The following is a 24,302-nucleotide window of genomic DNA, read 5'->3' on the forward strand; positions in this document are numbered from 1 at the left end:
ACCATTAAATACTTGACATCGCATTTTCGGGCGCGGGCCTTTCCGGCAAGCGAAAAATGGCAAGCTTGCCAGAGACCCAAGGGGCTGCGAATGTTACCGCAGACTTGTGTTCGTGACTGATCATACGAGGTACACATTTTACTTTTATACATCAGTCTACCCCTAAATTGGAACGATCCTATATAGATTTACAAAACTAAATGAGGAGCACCTATTGGGAATAGAATAAAATTACTAGACGCCGATAAAAAGAAAAACGTCAATAGTTTTTCAAACATTTTATTGTTTTCCAAAAATAATCATTAAATAAAATGAACAATAAAACAATTTAAAAAAAATCATGTAAACACAATGTATAACTGTAGAAAAACTATGAATGATGACGTATGTCTAAATGTAGCACAAGGCAAGACTTTTACGTTTTCAACTCTTTCATTTTCTGATTGACAAAATGTAACACATCTAATGTTACAGGAATTCTCCACTTTTATTCAGCCAATGAACCAAAAATTAACAAACTGGGCTAATAAAATCTTATTCTGTTGTTTTTGTTTCATTCCTTATATTCTTGTGGAATACATTCTTTAAAAACAAGTCATTTCATTATTTTTTCTTATTCTTCTGCAAATTCATTTTTTAAAACAAATTAAAAATGGCATTCACAACTTGGCTGGGATTCATTTGCCAAGTACTGATCTAATACAGAACAGAAAGTCTAGATTTTTACAGATACACTTTGTAATAAAAAACTTTCATAGGTTTTCACGATGAGATTCTTGCACAAAACCAAAGATTTCAGAAACAGTGTCGAAAAGCTTATTGAATTCATTTTATTGATAAAACATAGAGAATAAACAGTCCATAGAGAGTTGATATAAAAGTCTTGATTGACTGGACATACTGGTATAAATATGATTATCACAGATCCAAGCTGTCGACATTTCACAGGACATGAACACAGAGGGATTCCCAAATTAAAAATCTCTAACATCTTTTCATTCAAACCTCTCATTACACTCACATCATACAGCAATTTAATCACCCCCTCCCCCACTTTCGTTTCACTGTCCTTGGAAGAATATGTCACAATTGCTTTAGAGTGTTTCGTGCACTTGACTTAATATCATCTGGTTTCCATGGTGAGGCTGTTGCGTTTCCTGCCCTCCACTTGTATCATTGAAGTCTGAAACTGTTCCAACATTTGTATTAGCACCTTTTTCTTGAAGCGTTCAGCTTCGCGTATGACGTCTTTGACAAAAGCACACTTGAGTTGTACATTTCCCTGAATTGAATTCAGCTGGTGGAACAAGGTATCATAATCTGAAAGACATTGAAAACATAGCATAAAATTAATTCAGCTGGTGGAAATAAAGTATCGTAATCTAAAAGAAATAAAGGACTTTACATAAAATGCACTACAGACAAGAAATTCATTTAAAATAACAAGCAAGAAAAAACTCTAAATTTTGAATCCAACTAACTTTTGAAATGATTTTCACAAATACAATTTTCAGTAAATGTTTGTATTTAATTTCTTTATAAACCAGCATTTCTTTTTAAACATCTGCGCTATATAGATCTTAAGGTATAAGTAATCAAAATTTTGACATAAGTTTATTCTCAGTTTATGGTCTCGAGACCTGGTTTTAATCAAATTGATCTTTTCATGGCGTCCAAAAAGTTGTGGTGAAATGAATGAACAAATGCAAGCACGGACATCTTAATACATGCAGGTCTCTTGCAAGTGAAATTTTGCTGCAACGGGACAATACATTTATTGTAAGTTCCAAAATCTATGAAGAAAAGTTTCCGAGGACTTACTTCTGCCAGGTTTTTTGAGCTCCTTGAACACCGAATGTTTTAAGCGGGTATTGTGAGTCCATATCAGAGAGTCCTTTTTACTGTTATGAACACCCCTCTGTCGTGAATTCACAGAATTATACAACAGCTGCTCTTCCATTTGGCTCCCCGGGACATTGTTTTCCTTGATATGATTTTTCCGCGAATCGTCTTGTTCCGGTTCAGCGATTATCAATGGCTGATCCTCATCCTCCTGCTCCGAGACGTTGTTTTCCTCGACTTCGTTATCTGTAGAGTATGAAAGAACAGTACAGCCAGGGGAGGACTTGCAGATTTACCGGCAGTTTACGGGTCGCCTCTATGGCTTAGTATTCAAAGCTTACTTCGTTATTCTATCAGTCCCTTGTGTGTGCATCATTTAATGTAAACAATTTATACTAATGCCACCATGTCTCAGTTTAAGGGTGATTTAGTACAAACACTACTGATGCCCTCGCTACGGTACACGTGTGATTTTATTAAAAATGGCACAATTTAGATACCTAGCATTTTCTAACCTTGAGAAACCCTAGGACTTTTATGATTAAAGGACACTGAGACTTCTTCTGATACTAGTACAGTAAAACATGGTTATAGCAAACCTCCAGAGCCAGCGAAAAACAGGTCATTATAACCAAACTTCATTATACAGTAAAACATAGTTATAGTGAACCTCCAGGGTCAGTCAAAAATAGTTCATTATAACCAAACTTCATTATACAGTAAAACATGGTTATAACAAACCTCCAGTGCCAGCAAAAAACAGGTCATTATAGCCAAACTTAGTTATGCCCAGTAAATGTTTTTGTTATTTTCCTCTCATTGAGGAATAAGTATCACTTTGCAGTATGTGTAAATTTATTATAAGTATGTTCATTATAAGTGTAAATTACTGTAAATTGGTCCATAACTATATATTTTGCAACAAAATTCTCATACATGTACATGTATAATTAGAGGTTTCTAGTCATATCAATACTACACACAGTCTGTGGGAAATAAGCCTCAATTATATCTATAATACACACTATCAGTGGGACCCACCGAAAATAAGCCTTAGGGCTTTCATGGGTTATCCTGCTAAAACAATGTCATACTTTTTATTCAAACAGTTTAAAAATATTTATGTTCTCTGATATTTTAAATTGTTATTTTATTGATGGTGTTAATTACATGTACAGTATAATCTGTCTAAACTGGATATGTGTGGTTCCAAAGAAATTGGCCGGTTTGCACAGAGTCCGGAGTGCAGAATGTTGACAAGAATGAGAGTTGCTTCCCTTGTATTCACTATCTATGCATACGTGTGTAATGATTGCTAACGTTTTAATATATCACAAAAGAATTCAAAATGTAAAATATAAATATCAGTGTTTTATTGACGTGTTCATTTGAAAAAGTTTCAATTTTTATTAAACAGTTTAAAATCTGGGAATTATTCGCGCAATTTTCTGTTGGTAAATTGTCGATTTCGTCTACATCATCGCCGTTATCAAGTGCTACATTATGTACGTTCGTCAAGTTTGTGTTGTGTTCGTTTAAAATTTGTCTTTCCCAGCTTTCATTGTAAATGTATCGCTTTCAACTGTCTCAATTTGTGAAACGGAAACTAATACAATGCCGAGTGATCGACCGGACATTGCGAGTTATGCTAACTAACTGCATATCATCACTGTCTGACTTGCCGTAGAGCTCCGAGAAGTCCACGAGGGGAAACCCTACTTTTAAAAAACATAACGGAATTGTTGCCGATTTTGCTTCATTCCAAGAATGTATCGAATCCATCGATTAATTGAATTTTGTCTTTTAATGTCAGTTCTCGTCTCTGTTGTTAGGGGGAGGGCGCCATTACCTCGAGCGTGGTGCTGTCATAATTGAAAAGTGCACCCCATAAAAATCGGGTTTTATTTTAAACTGATCGCGACTCATCGCCAGTTGCACTCTTTTACTTACCTGTGGCTTCTCTTGAGACACCTTTTGTGTACACCGCGTGTGATCGACCGAATACCGACAGGTTGGTCATCGTGGGGTGGCTGGTTTAAATGCGATAATTAGAGCTAATTACGAGCAGTTGGGACCTTGTGTACACCGAATACAATTGACCACAACCTTTAGGGTGGTGTATCATCGAGGGGCCGGTTTACACAGGATAATTAAAGTTAATTGATAGCAGTTGGGACTGTGTGAGCCGGCCGATATACAGAATACGCAGTATCCGGAGTACAGGGAATTATTAATAAAGGATTTGTTAAAGAAATGTTAGGGACTATATTTTATGGCCGGAATTGACAGAGCGCCGGAGTACTCAGAGGCCGGTTTGGACAAATTATACTGTATATAAAAGTTTGTTTAATGTTATAAACGACTGTAAAAATTGTATTATATATTTGACATTGTATACCAAATAAATCTAACTTTGACTTTGTGAGTGGAGGTCTTTATAGTAAACAAACCTGGAGGTTCAGGGTCCACATTAAATTCTGCCTCCATCATCTGGTCAGGCACCGGAGACGAGGGCGGGGAGGGTGTGGGGGTCCTACTGAACACATAATCCTTTGGGATGGGTCCTGCATAAAAGGAATATACAAATTTATATTGCAAGTTCTACATGACATTTGTACTGTCACATGTTGAAATCATAGAGAAGATATCGTATTTTAGAATAATCCCATAATCTAAACATGTTCTATTGAATCCCATAATCTGAACATGTTCTACTGAACCCAATAATAAAACCCGTTCTACCATATCCCATAATCTGAACATGTTCTACCAAATCCCATAATCTAAACCCTGTCTACTGAATCCCATAATCTGAACATGTTCTACCGAATCCCATAACCAGAACATGTTCCACTGAATCCCATAACCTGAATCTGTTCTATAATCCCATAACCTGAACCCATTCTATAGAATCCCATAACCTGAGCCTGTTCTATAGAGTCCCACTTGAGCATGTTCTATAGAATTCCATAATCTGATTTCGTTCTATTGATACTGACCAACTTTACGCCTTTTGGGACCAGGGGGAGGAGTTTCTAAACTTCGACGTTTGGACGGTTTGTCTATTGTGGGGTCATCTGCCTCATCAACCATATTCATCTGAAGAAACAAAATTAACATAGATACATAATGCAAATGATGTGTGATACAAGCAATGTGTGTGTGGATATTACAAGGTGTGTGTGTATGTGTGTGATGTAACAAAGTGTGAGTGTGTGCTTGTGTGTGATGGTACAAGTGGTGAGGTTACAAGGTGTGTGTGTGTGTGATGGTACAAGTTACGTAGGGAGGTTACAAGGTGTGTGTGTGTGTGATGGTACAAGTTAAGTGGTGAGGTTACAAGGTGTGTGTGTGTGTGATGGTACAAGTTACGTAGGGAGGTTACAAGGTGTGTCTGTGTGTGATGGTACAAGTTAAGTGGTGAGGTTACAAGGTGTGTGAGTGTGTGATGGTACAAGTTACGTAGGGAGGTTACAAGGTGTGTGTGTGATGGTACAAGTTACGTAGGGAGGTTACAAGGTGTGTGTGTGTGTGTGATGGTACAAGTTATGTAGGGAGGTTACAAGGTGTGTGTGTGTGTGTGATGGTACAAGTTACGTAGGGAGGTTACAAGGTGTGTGTGTGTGTGATGGTACAAGTTATGTAGGGAGGTTACAAGGTGTGTGTGTGTGTGTGATTGTACAAGTTACGTAGGGAGGTTACAAGGTGTGTGTGTGTGTGTGATGGTACAAGTTAAGTGGTGAGGTTACAAGGTGTGTGTGTGTGTGTGATGGTACAAGTTACGTAGGGAGTTTACAAGGTGTGTCTGTGTGTGATGGTACAAGTTACGCAGAGAGGTTACAAGGTGTGTGTGTGTGTGATGGTACAAGTTACGTAGGGAGGTTACAAGGTGTGTGTGTGATGGTACAAGTTACGTAGGGAGGTTACAAGGTGTGTACAGTGTTACCCTAGACTCTTCCTATTTGTAACTGTTGCACTTGCCTTAACTTTGAATGGATTTCCGAAGGTGTGAAGCCTTGTAGGCGAGGTCTCCAGCTCCCGTAGCGGGGCTGGCTGTTTCTTCAGGTAGTCTTGGTAATTACCCATCTGTTGAACAGGAATACTGTGTGCCTGATCTATGAACAAAGAAATTCACATCCATTGGTGATTAGAACAAGTTTCTACATCAGGCATTGATTCATCCACCAACAAATTTATATCCATTGGTGATGAGCAACTTTACACATAATTTTCTACATCCTGTTCAGCAACTTTACACATAATTTTCTACATCCGGTACCAATTTTTTGTTAGAAATTTATGTCTAGTGGTGAATGAAATGTTATATTCGATTCTCTACATCTGGTACCCGACTCACGAAAATCATTTTTTCTTCTTTCAGCAAGAACAATCCAAGTGTCATCTTATAATCAGATGCATAATTATACCTTCAAATGAGAGCTCACAGAAATATGTAGAGTTTGAAAATGCTTTGACAGAAACACTGCCATTTCCTACAGTTTTCAAAATACTCCATTATAAACTTTGAATGGTGACAACATTCATACCATCATCCACAAGTTTCGTCCTGTGGTAGGATTTTTGCAAAAAATTTGATCTCATCCTGGCTATTTGGTCTATTAGGTTTTTTCGAGGTATATCGTATGGATTCCTACAAATAAAGCATGGAAGTTTTTAAACACACAGAATCAAGTGATTAGGAACACACAGAACCGGGAAAATGTATGTACAGAATCAAGTGATCTGGAACACACAGAAATGGGAAAATGTATGGCTGTCATATGAAAATTAAACTGCACATATATTTCAACTGAATAACGAATGATTAGAGGTGACAATATGCATACAGTCTATGCGAAAGATATCGGACCGTCGGACCTGACCGATGTGCAGTGCCTCAGGTCCGATGCGGCAATTTTTATACCGGACCGGAATGTCCAATATCTCAGTGTTCGGTTTTGTGCTTTACTATTTTGCCGCGGAGTCATTTAAATGTTTGGTTTAAGTAAAAAAATATCACACAAATCCAAATACGTAAATGAATGTGATTAAAACCGCATGGACCGTCTAAAGTATCATGCAGGAGGGATCCCTGGTATAGTATTACTAGTATAATAAATAAGATTTCCTTGGTTTTGCATTTCCAAGTGTTTCACTTTTTTACATTAGGTTTTTCGGTCTGACAAAATTTGGTTCGGTCCGGTGTGTTTATTGATTACACAGGACCGAATATCCTGTGTGGTCCAAAACACTTTCGCATAGACTGTGCATAGATGATACATGTCTGCCACACTTGCAATTCTTAATATGCTGTAATGAAAGGTGAAGATAACGAACAGTGATCAATCTCGTAACGCCTAGATCAGGAATATAAATCAAGAGTTGAGTAAACATGGTCCACTGGATATACCAGAGGTGGGATCAGGTGCCTAGGAAGAGTAAACATGGACCACTGGGTATACCAGAGGTGGGATCAGGTGCCTAGGAATAGTAAACATAGTCCACTGGATATACCAGAGGTGGGATCAGGTGCCTAGGAAGAGTAAACATGGACCACTGGATGTACCAGAAGTTGGAACAGGTGCCTAAGAAGAGTAAACATGGTCCACTGGATATACCAGAAGTGGGATCAGGTGCCTAGGAAGAGTAAACATCCTCTGTAATAATTCCTTTTTAAATCAGCGAAGCAAGGTTCTAAAGGTAACACTTATGTAAAAGCAAAAATGACAAAATCAGCTAACGAATACAGACAATCTATTATCTCTATTCATTTGCTGATTTTGTCATATAGTACTGTGGTGATGACATACCTATAGTATTGTGGTAATGTCCTACCAATAGTACTGTGGTCTGATGACGTACCTATAGTAATGTGGTAATGTCCTTCCTATAGTACCGTGGTCTGATGACCTACTGTGGTACTATAGTACTGTGGTAATGACCTACCTATAGTACCGTGGTCTGATGACCTACTGTGGTACTATAGTACTGTGGTAATGACCTACCTATAGTACTGTGGTCTGATGACCTACCTATAGTACTGTGGTCTGATGACCTACCTATAGTACTGTGGTCTGATGTCCTTGTCGGCCACAGCTACAGTAAATGTGTTGAAGTCCGTCAGCTCCTGCTTCAGATTCTGCAGATTCCCACCTGCACTCTGTAACAACTGATTAAAGTCTCGTCGTTGTAGAATGGAAGTTTTTGTTCTGAAGGATGAATAAATCATACAATTACAGTTTATTCTGAAAAGAATTCCAGTGCAGAGTCGGCAGTCACACACTGGGACTCAAACTCATTCTCTCTCTCTCTCTCTCTCTCTCTATATATATATATATATATACAGTCAAACTTGTGTTAGCGGCCACTTGAAATCAGCAGTCAAAAAAGCCTAAAAGGTGGCAACATATACACTTTCTTGATTGTTAATCTAAATTAGAAAAAGTTTTTCTACTTTAAACACATAATAGTGCGAGTATAGAGCCACCTTAATACACTGGAGTAACCTAATAGGCGTTAATGGTTAAAGGGACTGGTTCACGATTTTTGATAAAAATATTTTTCATTTTTTGATGTTAAACATTAGAAATATAACTCATTTAATGTTGACAGCCAAAATTTTGACCTTCTGAATGCATGAATGAAAGCAATATTTTAGCCTTAAATATGTGTTATGTAAACAAAGACTCGAGTCTTTTTATGTAAACAAACAAACAAGTGAAATATTGATTTTGTAATATAATGCATCTTAATTTTGCATAGTCACAAATTTTAACTTTTAGATGACACATTTCACCCAAAAAATGCTTGAAAAATGAAAGATATAATAATGCTTAGATCGATATCCATTTCTTTTGAAAATTCCGTAAACAATAACATATTGCAATCTTTGTTTACAAAACAAATAATAAACTCTCTAAAATGAGCTTCTGTGATGATGTATAACCTTAATTTTTATGTGAACTCTTTCAAACACATTATACAGTAGATTTTGATCATTAAAAGTGAAAAACAAAATTTAAGGTAAAATCGTGAATCAGTCCCTTTAAAAGAACAAAAAATATATATTTGAAAATTTATTTATGGCGTATTTCAGTTTAGAAAACCTGTGAGAATGTGTTAATGTCCTACCTGATCTACATGTATAAAAGTGTACATAAAACAGAACATACCTGGAATCAACTTTAATGCCTTCATGGACGGGGATCTTTTGACCCACAGAGGCGATTAATCGGTCCATTTCTATCTTGGCCTGTGTAAAAAATAACAAGAGGTACATGCATTTTGTTTCCTCTCACATCAGACATGGCTCAGTAATGGAATCACAAAGACTGGTGACTCTCTCACATCAAACACTGCTCAGTAATGGAATCACAAAGACTGGTGACTCTCTCACATCAGACACGGCTCAGTAATGGAATCACAAAGACTGGTGACTCTCTCACATCAGACACTGCTCAGTAATGGAATCACAAAGACTGGTGACTCTCTCACATCAGACACGCCTCAGTAATGGAATCACAAAGACTGGTGACTCTCTCACATCAGACACTGCTCAGTAATGGAATCACAAAGACTGGTGACTCTCTCACATCAAACACTGCTCAGTAATGGAATCACAAAGACTGGTGACTCTCTCACATCAGACACGCCTCAGTAATGGAATCACAAAGACTGGTGACTCTCTCACATCAGACACGCCTCAGTAATGGAATCACAAAGACTGGTGACTCTCTCACATCAGACACGCCTCAGTAATGGAATCACAAAGACTGGTGACTCTCTCACATCAAACACTGCTCAGTAATGGAATCACAAAGACTGGTGACTCTCTCACATCAGACACGCTCAGTAATGGAATCACAAAGACTGGTGACTCTCTCACATCAGACACGCCTCAGTAATGGAATCACAAAGACTGGTGACTCTCTCACATCAGACACGCCTCAGTAATGGAATCACAAAGACTGGTGACTCTCTCACATCAGACACGCCTCAGTAATGGAATCACAAAGACTGGTGACTCTCTCACATCAAACACTGCTCAGTAATGGAATCACAAAGACTGGTGACTCTCTCACATCAGACACGCCTCAGTAATGGAATCACAAAGACTGGTGACTCTCTCACATCAAACACTGCTCAGTAATGGAATCACAAAGACTGGTGACTCTCTCACATCAGACACGCCTCAGTAATGGAATCACAAAGACTGGTGACTCTCTCACATCAAACACTGCTCAGTAATGGAATCACAAAGACTGGTGACTCTCTCACATCAAACACTGCTCAGTAATGGAATCACAAAGACTGGTGACTCTCTCACATCAGACACGCCTCAGTAATGGAATCACAAAGACTGGTGACTCTCTCACATCAGACACGCCTCAGTAATGGAATCACAAAGACTGGTGACTCTCTCACATCAGACACGCCTCAGTAATGGAATCACAAAGACTGGTGACTCTCTCACATCAAACACTGCTCAGTAATGGAATCACAAAGACTGGTGACTCTCTCACATCAGACACGCCTCAGTAATGGAATCACAAAGACTGGTGACTCTCTCACATCAAACACTGCTCAGTAATGGAATCACAAAGACTGGTGACTCTCTCACATCAGACACGCCTCAGTAATGGAATCACAAAGACTGGTGACTCTCTCACATCAAACACTGCTCAGTAATGGAATCACAAAGACTGGTGACTCTCTCACATCAGACACGCCTCAGTAATGGAATCACAGAGACTGGTGACTCTCTCACATCAAACACTGCTCAGTAATGGAATCACAAAGACTGGTGACTCTCTCACATCAGACACGGCTCAGTAATGGAATCACAAAGACAGGTGACTCTCTCACATCAGACACGCCTCAGTAATGGAATCACAAAGACTGGTGACTCTCTCACATCAGACACGGCTCAGTAATGGAATCACAAAGACTGGTGACTCTCTCACATCAGACACGCCTCAGTAATGGAATCACAAAGACTGGTGACTCTCTCACATCAGACACGGCTCAGTAATGGAATCACAAAGACTGGTGACTCTCTCACATCTCTAAAGCATATTATCTAAAATTTACATGTTCAGGCTTCCATTTCTTAAAAAAACTTAGGTAATCAAAACTTGGGACTGGAGTCTGGCATTTTAACAAAAATTGTGACTGCTCAAAATAAAAGAAAATTCAAACTTAAATTTTGAGTTTCCTCAACTAAGAAATGACACTGTAACTCGGACTGACCTGATTTCTGAGTTTCTTCAGGTAAGTGACTTAACTTTTAACTTGAACTGACCTGATTTTTGAGTTTCTTCAGGTAAGTAATGACACTGTAACTCAGACTGTTGTCCATGTTCTCAGGCACCAGATTAGGGGCTCCCATCCGTGCTAGGGCTCTCTTTAGTGGCTGTAAATAAACAAAACTATTTTTAAATCTGGGGTGTTCAGGTACTGTAAGTACTTACAACCTTTAAACACAAGGTTATTTTCTCTTAGTTCATATTACAAAACTCTTAAAAACGGTTGTCAGAAGACAACATAGCTGCAATAATGTAGCCCTCTCTGATTTTGGGGGTGGGGGGGGGGGCTACATCTCCTTAGGATCTCCGTAATGGTGCAAATGCTGTAGTGATTGACTCCCGCAACATTTTCAATCATTCTAAACATTTGCTGACTTTCTTTACGTAAATAAAATGATAATCTATGTTTCTTAGTCAATATATAAATTTACAACCTTCAACTTACGATTTGTGAGGCTCCATTCTACTGTTTTCAACAATTTCAATATATTCCAATTTCTCGATTCATATTTGTGTGCCATGTTTGATGTACTGAAGTTTCAACTTTTGATTGTCAAGTTATTTGCATATGCCATTTAAGGTAGTATTTACATCAATGGACAAGTACGGAGGAGAAAGATATTTCATCAGTATTAAAAAAGGTTTAGATTTAATATCAAGTTAAAAAACTAACAGCAGAGTTTAAATTCTTTCTGCAACCATATGGTTTTCCTTTCTTTGTCAGAGTGGCTCGAGTAACTACATTTTCGCGCAGATTGTCAAAGTTTAAGTTTTTCGTAGATCCACCTACGAGATCTCACGATAACAAGCATGGCGAAGCAGACGAAGAATTCTGCATGCTGTACATGCTGTTTAATGAAAAACACCTTTATTAGACATGCCCAAGCACAAAGTTGGTACTCCTTTTGGTGTAAACAACATTTGGGACTACCTGTAATATACGGAGCTTATCATTGGTTATTCATAAAATAATTTTGCACCATTACGGAGATCCTATGGAATTGTAGCCCTATCCCAAATGTCAGAATTAAAAAAAAAATTGTATAGTGCTACATTATTGCAGCTAAAGACAACATAGCTAGCTGGGAAGCATGACTCTACTGAACCTATCACCTTTGATTCAAAAGGTAACTTTTTGAAAAGTAAGTCAAAGGCCAAGGTCAATAGTCTTGGTACTAAAGGAAATATATCATCCTGAGGCATTTATTTGTGAGATATCAAAACCCTATTCCCCTTTGTTCCAAAAATATACATGTAATCAAGGTTAAAGTTTTAGAAAAGTAGGCCAAAGTCCAAAGTAAAGGTCATTAGGTCATAAGATTTGGTACCAAATGAAATGCCAGGTCATGACAAATCTACATGTGAAATATCAAAGCCCTACCCCCCTTAGTTTAAAATATAGATAAGAATAAAGTTTCTTTCTTTGAAGTGTGGCGCTGACGTCACAGTCATGACAATAGCTCTGTGGACATTTGTCCGGGTGAGTTAAAAATCCCCTCAAAAGATTTCTGCAAGCACAATCCATTTTAAGAGCAAGTTAAACCCAATATTTACGACTCAGTATATGCATTAAGAGGGTTTGTCATGTGATAAGAAATTTAAGTATTTACCCTGGCACAGTTTCACATGATAGTAGAGTGGGTTTGTCATGTGATAAGAAATTTAAAGTGTTTACCCCAGCATAGTAAGATGGCATCGTTTTCAAGTAAGCATCAAACTGGCCACGCCATTTCTGTGTTGGTTTGAACTTGTGAACTTTGAATAATTCATCTGAAAGGCAAGACCAAAACAATGTACAGAATTGTGAACAATTGTCAAGTGAGAAGGAAATAAAGTGTTGTTATATAACTGCTTATATTGTCAGCAGGCTGGACAGAGATCTGAAAATTGAACATATTAAACTATAAACTGTTATCGAACACCTTACATACTCTTTCTGGAGATTTGTATTAACACACATTCTCGTGATTATGATAAAACAACATGCACTTGCACAATGAGGCAAATACAGTTACATGTATTATACCTCCACTGTGTAATTTCTTTCTTATAATATCAATTTCGCATTTAAATTCACTCATATTTAACCATTTAAGTGGTGTTCATTGTTTACATGGAAATCTAATCAGTTTCTAATGTAACCATGTCTTTTGGAGGGAAAATGCCTCACTTGTGTGTGGACTGAGGAAGAGGCTGTTGCCATCCACTGTCCAATCAGAAGATGGCTTTAAGGTGCCATGGCAACCAGCTGGAATCCCATCGGACAGAGGGGAAGCTGCCTCGACAGGCTGAATTAAGAAGACAAAATCTGACATTGATTAGTCTTCAAAATGTGCAAAGCTCATATCACTCTCATGTACAAATCAATAATTAAACAAGGTGGTTCATGAATGGTGCAAGTTGCCCACATCAATTTTCCAAAAAATTAAGAAGTTACCGGTGATATACAGTTCCTTTACGATGAGAAACAGGAAGTTGACATGAGTCATATTGGTGATATATAGTTCCTTTATGATAAGAAACAGGAAGTTGACATGAATCATACTGGTGATATATAGTTCCTTTACCTGTACTCAAACATGATTCACATCCTACATCTATGAGCTACATGCATCACAAATGACATAATCTGTGTCATCCTTCCAAAATTCTTGAAAATGGATAAAGTGTGTTAATTCCTAGTCTTTTGATCAATTTTTCAAACATGCCTAAAACTTTGATTCAATTTTTTAAAAAGATTGGTAAAAAGAGCATTAATAGGTAATTAGCAATCAATAAAATGTTTTGAATCATTGACTGGGGCGATATAAATACCTGCTGTTAAACATCCACTTATAGGCTTGTTCTTAATAAAATCACAAAGTGTACTAAGTTGATTGCCTTGTACTACCATATATTAACTAATAGATATAAGTTTGGAATAAATAAAAATAATCAAAAGTCAACTCCTGACAGTTCTGCATAAAATATAATAAAACTTGACCATCATAAAATCGGATATCAACAGTGCCGGATTATACCATTCATGATCCTGCCTCTTTCATTACGTAAACAAGTCATTGTTTTCAGATTTGACTTAATATGACACAAGAAGAAACTGAAATGAACCACCTAAATGACATATGTCTGCTTGCATTCATTGGGCATGGCCATTCTTTCATATTTCCTACCAGACCATTTCACTCTGCAAAGTTGCAAGTTCCCGATTGCTATTCATTTTTACCAATAAAAAAATATACACTGTATAATGGTCTAATTGCTTATAAATTTTCAATGAAACCTTTGACATGAAAGTGAACACTTTTATTTGAAAAAGAAATATGTTTCATTACAAAAAATAAACTGCCTAGTTTTTTTGTAAAATGGGGGATGTGAAGACCGTGGAGGTATGGGGTATTAATTCATGTGCTACAGACTCTGCCAATTTTACACTACTCCAGGCTTCCATTGCTTCATTTAAGAAATAAATTCCTATTTTGAAAGTACATGAGGGTATGAACTGCAGTGCTTCACACCAGCATACTTCATCCAGCACAAAGTATGCTGGTGTGAAGTCTTGCAGTTCATACCCTCATGTTTATGAAAAATGAAATTTTAATTTTCATATGAACATTCTACTTTCATTTCAGTCAGAATTTCTAGCTGTTAAGGAGGTACTCTACATCGTCATAATGGCTGACTTCCTTTTAAAACATGGATGAAAATATAAATATCAGCAATATTTGACTATTCTTTTCAAAATTCATCACCTAGCTGAATAGCTCATCACGTCAACTTCTGAACTAAAGAGAGCAGGTTCGATTCCAGCAAGGGTTTTTAATTTTTTTTCAGATTGCTTTCTACTAAAACTGCATTTTTTGACTAAACAAAGTAAATTTGAGTTTTCAATTTTAAAATATTGTTGTAAATATCCTCCACTTTTCATCCATATCAAATTTCTCTGGTGTAGCATACCTCCTTAAAATAGATGTAATATAATCATCAAGATTTATACGTGCATTGTTCACAACTGCAGTTTATTAATGAGAAAATAGATTTATTACAATTTGTAAAAATATAGAAGACAAAACATTGGAAATGTAAGTATATCCCTAAAACACACACAAATAAAATACTAATTTCTTAAATACATACTTAAATATGTTTATACTTTGTTTAATAAGAACAGTGCAGACAAAAAATATTGTTTCTATATAAATTCATATTTTGAAATTAATTTCATTGTTTACTTTCAACAATGACCGGAATAACAATCCCTCATTCAACACGGACTGAAATAGCAAGCCTTCATTCAACACAGACTGAAATAGCAAGCCTTCATTCAACATGGACTGAAATAGCAAGCCTTCATTCAACACGGACTGAAATAGCAAACTTCACCTTCAATCTGTATATAATTTGTCAGGAATAAGATATGGAGAGCACCTTCGTTCTGTATATAATTTGTCAGGAATATGATATGGAGGGCTAGCATCACTGCTTTTCTGGTCTTCAGCCATCATTAATACACACAGTGCACTATTTGACACTTACCTAGCAATGGAAGCAGGACGGGGTAGTTGTAAGGCATGAGGAAAAGATTGACACAGCTTAATGTGCTGCTAGCCTTCAAGTATCCAAAGGGGTGTCCCACATCACTATATTTAGCACTGCCGTTTATAAACACCTGCCAACACGAGTTGGGCTGCCTCCTCTCTAGGATGTACTGAGTAAGGGGGGAGGGCTCCAGCTCGTACTTGTCAAAGGGGAGGTTTCCAATCACCATAGGCTCGCATGGAGTGCAATAAAACTTGACCACCGGGTGAGCTGAACGAGGAGGCTACAGAGATAAAATAAATTAATACAAATAAACTATAGCTGACTAGTGTAATGACTAGAATTCCTTATAACTGATGCCGATAAAATAAATTAATACAAATAAACTATAGCTGACCAGTGACTAAAATTCCTTATATAACCGAAACTGATAAAATAAATTATTACAAACAAGCATTCTGAGAGTATTGCATGGCAATACATAGTCCCCTACCAGTTGCAAAAATCACTGTACCACAACAATATTCAAAGTTCATTATGTAGGTTATGGTAAAAGGGAAAATTGGGGAACCAGGATACGAATGATTGGAAATCAACTACTATTCGAGTAGAGACTAGACCAAGAAAAAAGACAAATTTATAATTAGGTTTAGGTCTTTAACCAAGTCAATAAACTGTGTCATGTAGATAATCATGAATAATTATCTATATTGTAGTATTACTATGCTAGAAGTTTTAATGAGGGTAGTATTCTTAATTCTTATCTACAGAGATAAACTTGGATGTAAACTAACAATTCATGCTATTTTTCTACGTCCAAGGGCCATAACTTAATGGAAAATCAACAGACCAAGATGAAATTCAAACTTGATCTGTAACTTGTTATGGCAAAGCAATGTACCACATCAAATGAATATCTGCAAGCACAACCAAAAAAAGTCTGGAAAACTGATTATTCATGCTATTTTTCTAAATCCAAGGGCCAGAACTAAGTGAAAAATCAATGGACCGAGACAAAATTCGAACTTGATCTGTAACTTGTTATGGCAAAGCCACATACCAACTATAAAATAAATATCTGCAAGAACAGAGAAAAAAAGTGTGGAAAACTGGACTGACGGACAGACCGCAAACCTAAATCCCCTTGACTTCGTCGGTAGGGGACTAATAAACTATAGCTGACTAGTGCAGAAACTAGAATTCCTTATATAACTGATGCCGATAAAATAAATTAATACAAATAAACTATAGCTGACTAGTGACTAGAATTCCTTATATAACTGATACCAATAAACAGCTACATTCCCAATGCCAAACACTGTTGATCCCCCCCCCCCCCCCCCCCCCCCTCCAATTTTGAGGCTAAAAAACTTCCAATCACAGTATGAGTTAAAGGTATGCTATGTATAACGAAATGAGATTGGACAGTTTTGAAAGAAAATGCTTCTTGTCAAATGAAAAGAAAGCAGAAGTAAGCAAGCTCACATACCCCAATCTCCCAACATTGCTTGACAATGTCTCACATCATGAATGATAATGCATAAATGGTGATGCTATGCATTACTACAAGAACAGGACAGACTGGCTCGAAATTCTAAGTTCCATAGGGGCAAAACTCCCAGAAATATTATTGAATCAGAATTTCCTGGGAACATGCCCATCTACACAGTATGTCTTTATTAACTACAAAGTTTCATGAAATTCTGTTGAGCAGTCCCAGAGGAATTGCGCTGACAAGAACAGGACAGATGGGCTTGAAATTCCAAGATTAAAAGGGGGTATAACTCCCAAAAAATTATTGAGTTACTTTTAGAATTTCCTTGGAATATGCACATCTACAGTGCGTGTTTAAGAACTACAAAGTTTCACGAAATTCTGTTGAGCGGTCTCAGAGGAGTTGCGCTGACAAAAAAGGGACTGACGGATGGGTAAAACACAAAAATTAACACTCTCCGCAAAATATAATAACGATTAAAATCAAATTCACATGACTGGTTGGTAAATGATTAGAAGCTGATCTTTCGCACTTGAGTTTATGCTATTTTTCCCAATTAAATTGAATGGGTATACGGTAGGAAAAAAACAACAGCCAAAAACAACCGCTATATATATGTAAATATTTCAGCTTACTAGTGTGGAGTTGGTGCTGTCTGGCCAGAAAGCCTCAGGGATAGGCCAGTGCCCGACAGAGTATCCTTTCTGAGCTGAGCGTGGGACGTAAATGAGGCGGCGACAGTTATGCCAGCTGTTGCTGGGGAGGATCTGACCCGTCAGTCCTACCATTGGAGAGTGCGCCTTCTTCTCCTCCTCCACCTCCATCTTGATTGGCATGTTAATGTCCTGGTTCTCTACAAAACCATAAAAATTTAAATGACATTTGTTGATATGAAAGAAAATTCCCAATGTTCTATTTTGACACGATTTTTCCATCTGAATGGGTATGGGTACCATTTCTATGTAGCAGGGGAAAATAAGCTGCATAAGTAGATGAAGAAGAAATTTAGTCACACAGATTTTATGGATATAACGAATTAGAGGTAATTTGTTACAAATATGAAATGAATTGAGATTTGCCAGGACTTTTCCTTCAACACATCCAACAACTGAACAATAACACCTCTACCCACCTTTACTATTTCCATTGCTGTCTAGTCCGTTCTCAATCTTAATCTCAATGGGGGGTGGATCCGGCCCAATCTTCTCAAAGTTGATCACCACCCCTCCTTGAACTTTCTGTACTAGACTCTCCAATGCCCCATTCAGCATCTTTTGGGTGTGGACAGCATAGGAACGACCTGTGACATACATACACAGATGCACATTCAAATCGTTGCATAATGTGGAAATTTTTTATTTTACAGTGTAGTAAATAAAGCGAGTCAAAAAGACAGCCGATTTTACCTTAGTGTTGTAAATACAGCGAGTCATAAAGACAGCTGATTTTACTTTACAGTGTTGTAAATACAGCGAGTCATAAAGACTGCCTTTGAGGAGAGCAGAAAGTCCACATTTTATCACCTCATATGGAATAGTTCTAAAACTTTAATTCAGCTCCATGATAAACGGGTTCCCTGCTGTGCTGTTATTACATCAGTCAACACGAAACCAATTTAGCTCTGTGATACCTGTACTCAATATATTCCCTGATCTTCATTTTGACTCCATCATGATCATTGTGTATATGTGATGTGCTGGCGGTTCTAACCTCTGACAATTTACCGTCATTTCTTACTTTGTGCTATTTACTTACCTAAGCAGCACAATATCAATCCTCTACATCACGTACCTCCTGTGACATCACACATGGCATCCAGTGGATGATTCTCCGCAGATGGAATGTATGTATTGGTTGTCATGTCAACAGGAATGTTTCCTGGCAACCTCAGCACCAGTCCGAATATCCTCTGATCCCATCTGAACGGTTCCTTGGTTAGCTCTGATCCGGGGACTACTGAGTTCATGGGCAAATTGATCTACAAAACATGGGGACAATCGTCAAAACTTACAACAGTGGACCTAAAAAAAAAAAACAACTTTGCATTGAAACTTGAACATATTACTGCAATCAAGTCAAAGTTATAGAATAACAAAACGCTTTTGACAGACTCATCTTTGTATGGAAACTTCTTGTTTGAATTAGGAATAAGGGGGTTATACAGACTGAAACTGATTTTATAAAAACATTTTTAAAGCTGTTTTAGATAAATTCAAATTTATTTGTATTTCCTTTCCACTGCTTCTGAAAGCTAAAACAGATGCAAAGTGTTAAAATTGAATATATACGTTGAAATGCAGCAAATTTTCCAAGTTCCACGTGTTGCCTGTCATTAACTTGAAATTTTACCTAATTATGGAGGCCCCATCTCTCACGCTTATGACAATGTAAAGTGTTACAGATGGACACATGTAAGACACGTGCATCCATACATCACACATTGCTTTGCGGGAGACGGAAATTAAGAATGTCTCTGAAGGCTGAAAGAGTTATCAGAAAACAACAGCTATCACATAGTGTCTTAAAATGTGTGACAGCGATAGCGCAGGTGTCAGATGAATATGACAAGACTCCCAAATGACATTTGCGTAATTCCAAATCTGATCACATATTTCATGAACTGCATCCTAGCAGTTTTTAGAAGATTTTCAAAGTTTTTCCCCCTATTTATTCCTATGCAAAACTCTGAACCCATATTGTAACCCCCAGGATCATACATTAAAGCAATACAAGCTGTCACTGACAGCATTTTTTTCAATTATCCAATTATGAATCAATTAACTCCTATTGGTATAACTGATATAATCCCCAAGATCTGAAGAAAAATTCAACAAAATAAACAAGGGATATTGTTTGAGAGCATACCTACAATGAGCGTTTCGTATAAACCGCCATTGTGTCATATATACAGGTACAATGTATACAGGAACGATGATTGCCGAACATAATCGGGTTGCTGAGACCGACGTCATATACAAAGATGGAAACTGACGTGAGTGACTACACGTTTTGTTTGTTTAAAATATTACATCGTTTCATGAATGACAAGAAGTACTATAAGTGTAAGAAAGCAATAATTACGCAAATGTGCAACCGAAATGAAATTTTGACAGTGAATTTTCTATAAAATTGGCATATAAAATTGGCATGTAAAATTGTTTAGAAATCCGATACGTGCTCAGTGCCTCTCTTTCGCTTTTTTCCGAACTGGTGACCTCCGAGGTCAATGCACATCGGAGATTATGAGCAGGAATTACTGACAGGATGACAATGATTCATGAATCGACATTTTCTGCTGATTTGACGGGTTTATTGCTTCGGATTCACTCTGTTTCTATGAAGTTGTATGTATTTAATCAAAAATATTTGCTCTTTTATTTTTCAATTTATTTACCGTCAGTTACAGGTTGTATTGCTTTAAACAATAATGTACCTATGGAAATTTTAATGGAAGTTTTATTTCATCATACTTTGAGATTTCTTTTTTTAAAAATGCTACTTTCGGAATTGAACATGTCCCTTGACTCTGTAGTGAGATTGGTTGAAACTGGTCCTGAAGGAGAAGCTGAAAATATGAAACATTAACAAATCCCAATGACTGACAACAGACAAATCTTGATGAGAAAAGTTCAATGGAGGATGGGCTCCCGGGAGTTAAACACAACATGTCATCCATCTCATATCTGTTTGATGTTTCTTCAGGATTAATGTGTTTGACATATTTCTGACTAAAGTATCAGTGTTTTTCACACCAATTTTAAAAGCTACCTCATGCCTTATTGATTTGGGAATTTTTTGGGGGATAATATGAATTTTTCAATGTTGAATTCTTCCACGTTTGAAAATTTACATACAAATATACAACTATTGATTTTTGTAACTATAGCTTTTTTTTATTACATATATACAACTATTGATTTTTGTAACTATAGCTTTGTTCTGCGTAAAATGCTTCAAATTCTGTGACATGGCATACACGTCAGAAAGTTGATACTATAAAATATTCTACAAAGGTTTAATGAAACTATGAAAAATATCCTGTCAGTATCTACTATTTCCCTTTATATCCAGACACTATTTTCAGAAAGTTTGAAATAAATCTTTAATCACTTTTACTCCTTTGGAATTTTTGGCACTATTTGGGGAATTTTGACACTTTTTGTGATGAGAAACTGCCTGAATAATGTAGCAATTGTTAAATATATATATATATATAAATCACTGACTATCATTAGTACAGCTATGTGAAATCACCTATCCAGTACCTCTGGTTGTACGCCATTCATCGTGGTCAACTTCCCTCCATCAGTGATGACAATTATCACAGCTGGCTCAAGGTAAAATGGACACCGCCCCTAACAAAGATAAATTACAACACTTCTATTTCATCAAAAAATATATGATGTGCTTCTTGTCAACTGATATTTTGAAATTTGAAGACCAAAACTAATGTAAAATTGATTGGCAAAGATATTCAAAGTCAATATAAAAACCAAACTTCCGAAAGAAACGGAGTTCAACTGACACATGAGTCTGGGTACGACTAGTTTTTCTAATTTATATCCCTCTTCTGTTTTGGATTATTACCTGTCCATAGGTGTCTATGCCAGTCTGCATCCTGTTAATATTCAGAAGATCAAAAGCGTGCTTCAGGGCGGGGCCCATCAGGGTGAGCCCCTGGGTCTGTAAATTCTTCAGTTCATTCACAAATGTAGCATGACTCTCCTTCCAACCGGCCTGTGTAGCAAAATTCAAATCTTTACCATACAGTTTATCACTTCTGTGTAGCAAATACCATACAGATTATCACTTCTGTTAAGAGCATCAAGGCACTTAGAAATAAAATTGTACCATTACATAGATCTATAATAAAAGTAGGAGAAAAGTTCATGTCAATGACCAGACAATTCTCTCAAGAATGTTCACCTTGAGCTTCTGCAAGTTCAATTTATTCACTCAAACCATATAATGGTACACGAGGAACATACATATCATTACAATTATACATTAGACTTGTCAGAGGTATATGAGAGATAATATGTAGGCTCAAATATACAAAGTATGTTATAATGGAAAGAGACATGGAAGGCATGGTGGACAGACTATCCAACTACATCATATATTTTTTTAAATAAACAAATAGATTTTTTAATGTTCATATGCAAGGCTTTAATTTTTATTCATCAATTAAAGCATTACATTACAGAGGGGGTCTCAACCATATGTCAATAACAATTTATATTGTACTTGTCAGTGTCTCCAATTAGTATCCGAGTCATTATTGAGCAATATGCTTGTCCATCTACTAATTTGTATACATTTGATATAGATCTGTGATCTTTTTTCTTCTGTATTATACATGTTGCCTCCACTGGGCCCATTTGGGAAATAATGTAATCATGGTAGAGTGCATATTTTTTTTCTGCAAGGAAGTTGTTCAGGCAGCAAGTTTCGCAGTAATACAGCAAACAAAAACATAGCAAAAAATTAATCCAATACGAGGGGAAATACTTCCTGGTAAAGCTCCCTCTAGATCTTGTGTGGGTGGGCATCTGGGGGGGGGGGGGGGGGGGGGGAGGTTTAGTGATTTAAATGCACCTGATGTGGATCAGTGGATGCATGCTTCATTTTTATACTCCACTTACTGCACACATCTAGGCTGCAGATCGTTTTGTAATGAATTCTGATTCAAAGAAGCTTTGTAGTTTATAGTTTTGTCTCCCCTCTTTCAGGGGAGACATTTTCTCAGCCTGTCTCACCAAATCTTGTGTACATTTTCCCTCCTGAATGGCTCATCAAATAGACTTGACTATAGACATATTTGTACAATGCTTCATTGCCATTTGTAGATGTGCATATTGGTGGGACAGGAGGATCCAATCATTTTCCTAAAAGTTACAGTGGATCTAATAGGGGTGGAGGATGTAAAATAGCTTAAGAGCACTTCTCCTCCTGTATTATCTGACTTATATCCGAAAGACAAAAAACTTTGTACAATATTTCATTGCCATTTGCATAATGTCAGAACAGGAGGATCCAATTATTATCATTAATAGTTTTAGTTGAACTAAAAGGGGTGGAGGGTGTAAAATAGATTGTGAGCACCTCTCCTTCTATGTAGAATGGCTTAAATCCGATATACTTGAAACTTTGTATAATGCTTCAATGCCATTTGCAGATGTGCATTTTGTCAGTATAGGAGGATCCTATTTTTATCCTTAGTTATAGTGGATCTATAAGGAGTGGAGAATGCAAAATAGCTTGTTAACACTTCTCCCATTTGGCTTATTGACCTTAAAAATTTGTAACTTACTTCAATATCATTTAATGATGTTCACATTGTTCTAACCCTGGGATCTAATATTTTCCTACAATTGACAGTGGATCAAAGAGGAGTGTTTTATAGCTTTTTTTTTCATGTACAACAGTATGTTCACTTTCCTACTGGTCTTCAGCATAACAGTCATTATTTTTGTATCATATACAACAACATTTGTTACATCGATGTTTAATCTTTTTTTCTATCTTTTTCCTTAATGCACAAAGTGTAGTTCTAATGTATATGTGTTCCTGTGCATGTTTTCTTCTCCACACCATACAGTACATTAAGGGGAGGTGTGTAATTTGGTACACTTTGAATTTGGGGAAACATTTCTTTTTAACAATATTTTGTTGTTGAAATTTTCTATTAAAACAGTTCCCGACACTAATTTTATAAGGACCTCATTCTGTCTCGCCAACATTTAATTTTCTCATTATGATGGGGAATTGTGTCTTCAGGTGAAAAAATTGAAAATCCCTTTCCACAATTGGAAATTTTGTGTCAAGTTGAGTTGAAAGCAGTCCTATAAATTTTTATATGCGACTTCATAAATAAGGCCATCAACAGGAAATTGTGAGATTGTTTAAAAAAATCAACTTCAACCTCAATATTAGGTGAGGAAACAAGAGGCTCATTGGTCACATTGCTCATCTGAATCAAAGTGGTCCATTGTTCAGCTGTTGTGATTTTTAAAGTTTTTTTTTATCTATCTTTATTCTCACGTAAATGTTGACCCTATATTGTTGCCCCAAGGGATCACAACAAACTCAAAATGAATTCACATAACACAGAGAATCTGAAA

The 24,302-nt window shown here is 36.8% G+C and overlaps 1 protein-coding gene across 1 annotated transcript in view; it reads right to left on the reverse strand.

Annotated features, from left to right (window-relative positions):
* Positions 1 to 263: 263 nt before the first annotated feature.
* LOC125657599 (integrator complex subunit 6-like) overlaps positions 264 to 24,302 on the reverse strand; it is a 30,722-nt gene continuing 6,683 nt past the window's right edge. The window contains exons 3-18 of the mRNA XM_056148979.1: positions 21,766 to 21,915; positions 21,444 to 21,533; positions 18,970 to 19,156; positions 18,311 to 18,478; positions 17,814 to 18,031; positions 15,681 to 15,966; positions 12,823 to 12,917; positions 11,144 to 11,254; positions 9,015 to 9,094; positions 7,902 to 8,051; positions 6,390 to 6,493; positions 5,824 to 5,957; positions 4,842 to 4,941; positions 4,293 to 4,406; positions 1,822 to 2,088; positions 264 to 1,320 (exon numbers count right to left, since the gene is read on the reverse strand). Coding sequence (XP_056004954.1) covers positions 1,124 to 1,320; positions 1,822 to 2,088; positions 4,293 to 4,406; positions 4,842 to 4,941; positions 5,824 to 5,957; positions 6,390 to 6,493; positions 7,902 to 8,051; positions 9,015 to 9,094; positions 11,144 to 11,254; positions 12,823 to 12,917; positions 15,681 to 15,966; positions 17,814 to 18,031; positions 18,311 to 18,478; positions 18,970 to 19,156; positions 21,444 to 21,533; positions 21,766 to 21,915 — 2,451 coding nt within the window. The 3' untranslated portion in view covers positions 264 to 1,123. The remainder of the gene's footprint in view (positions 1,321 to 1,821; positions 2,089 to 4,292; positions 4,407 to 4,841; positions 4,942 to 5,823; positions 5,958 to 6,389; positions 6,494 to 7,901; positions 8,052 to 9,014; positions 9,095 to 11,143; positions 11,255 to 12,822; positions 12,918 to 15,680; positions 15,967 to 17,813; positions 18,032 to 18,310; positions 18,479 to 18,969; positions 19,157 to 21,443; positions 21,534 to 21,765; positions 21,916 to 24,302) is intronic.

The sequence above is a fragment of the Ostrea edulis genome, chromosome 9, assembly GCF_947568905.1.
Source record: "Ostrea edulis chromosome 9, xbOstEdul1.1, whole genome shotgun sequence".
Taxonomy (NCBI): Eukaryota; Metazoa; Mollusca; class Bivalvia; order Ostreida; family Ostreidae; genus Ostrea; species Ostrea edulis.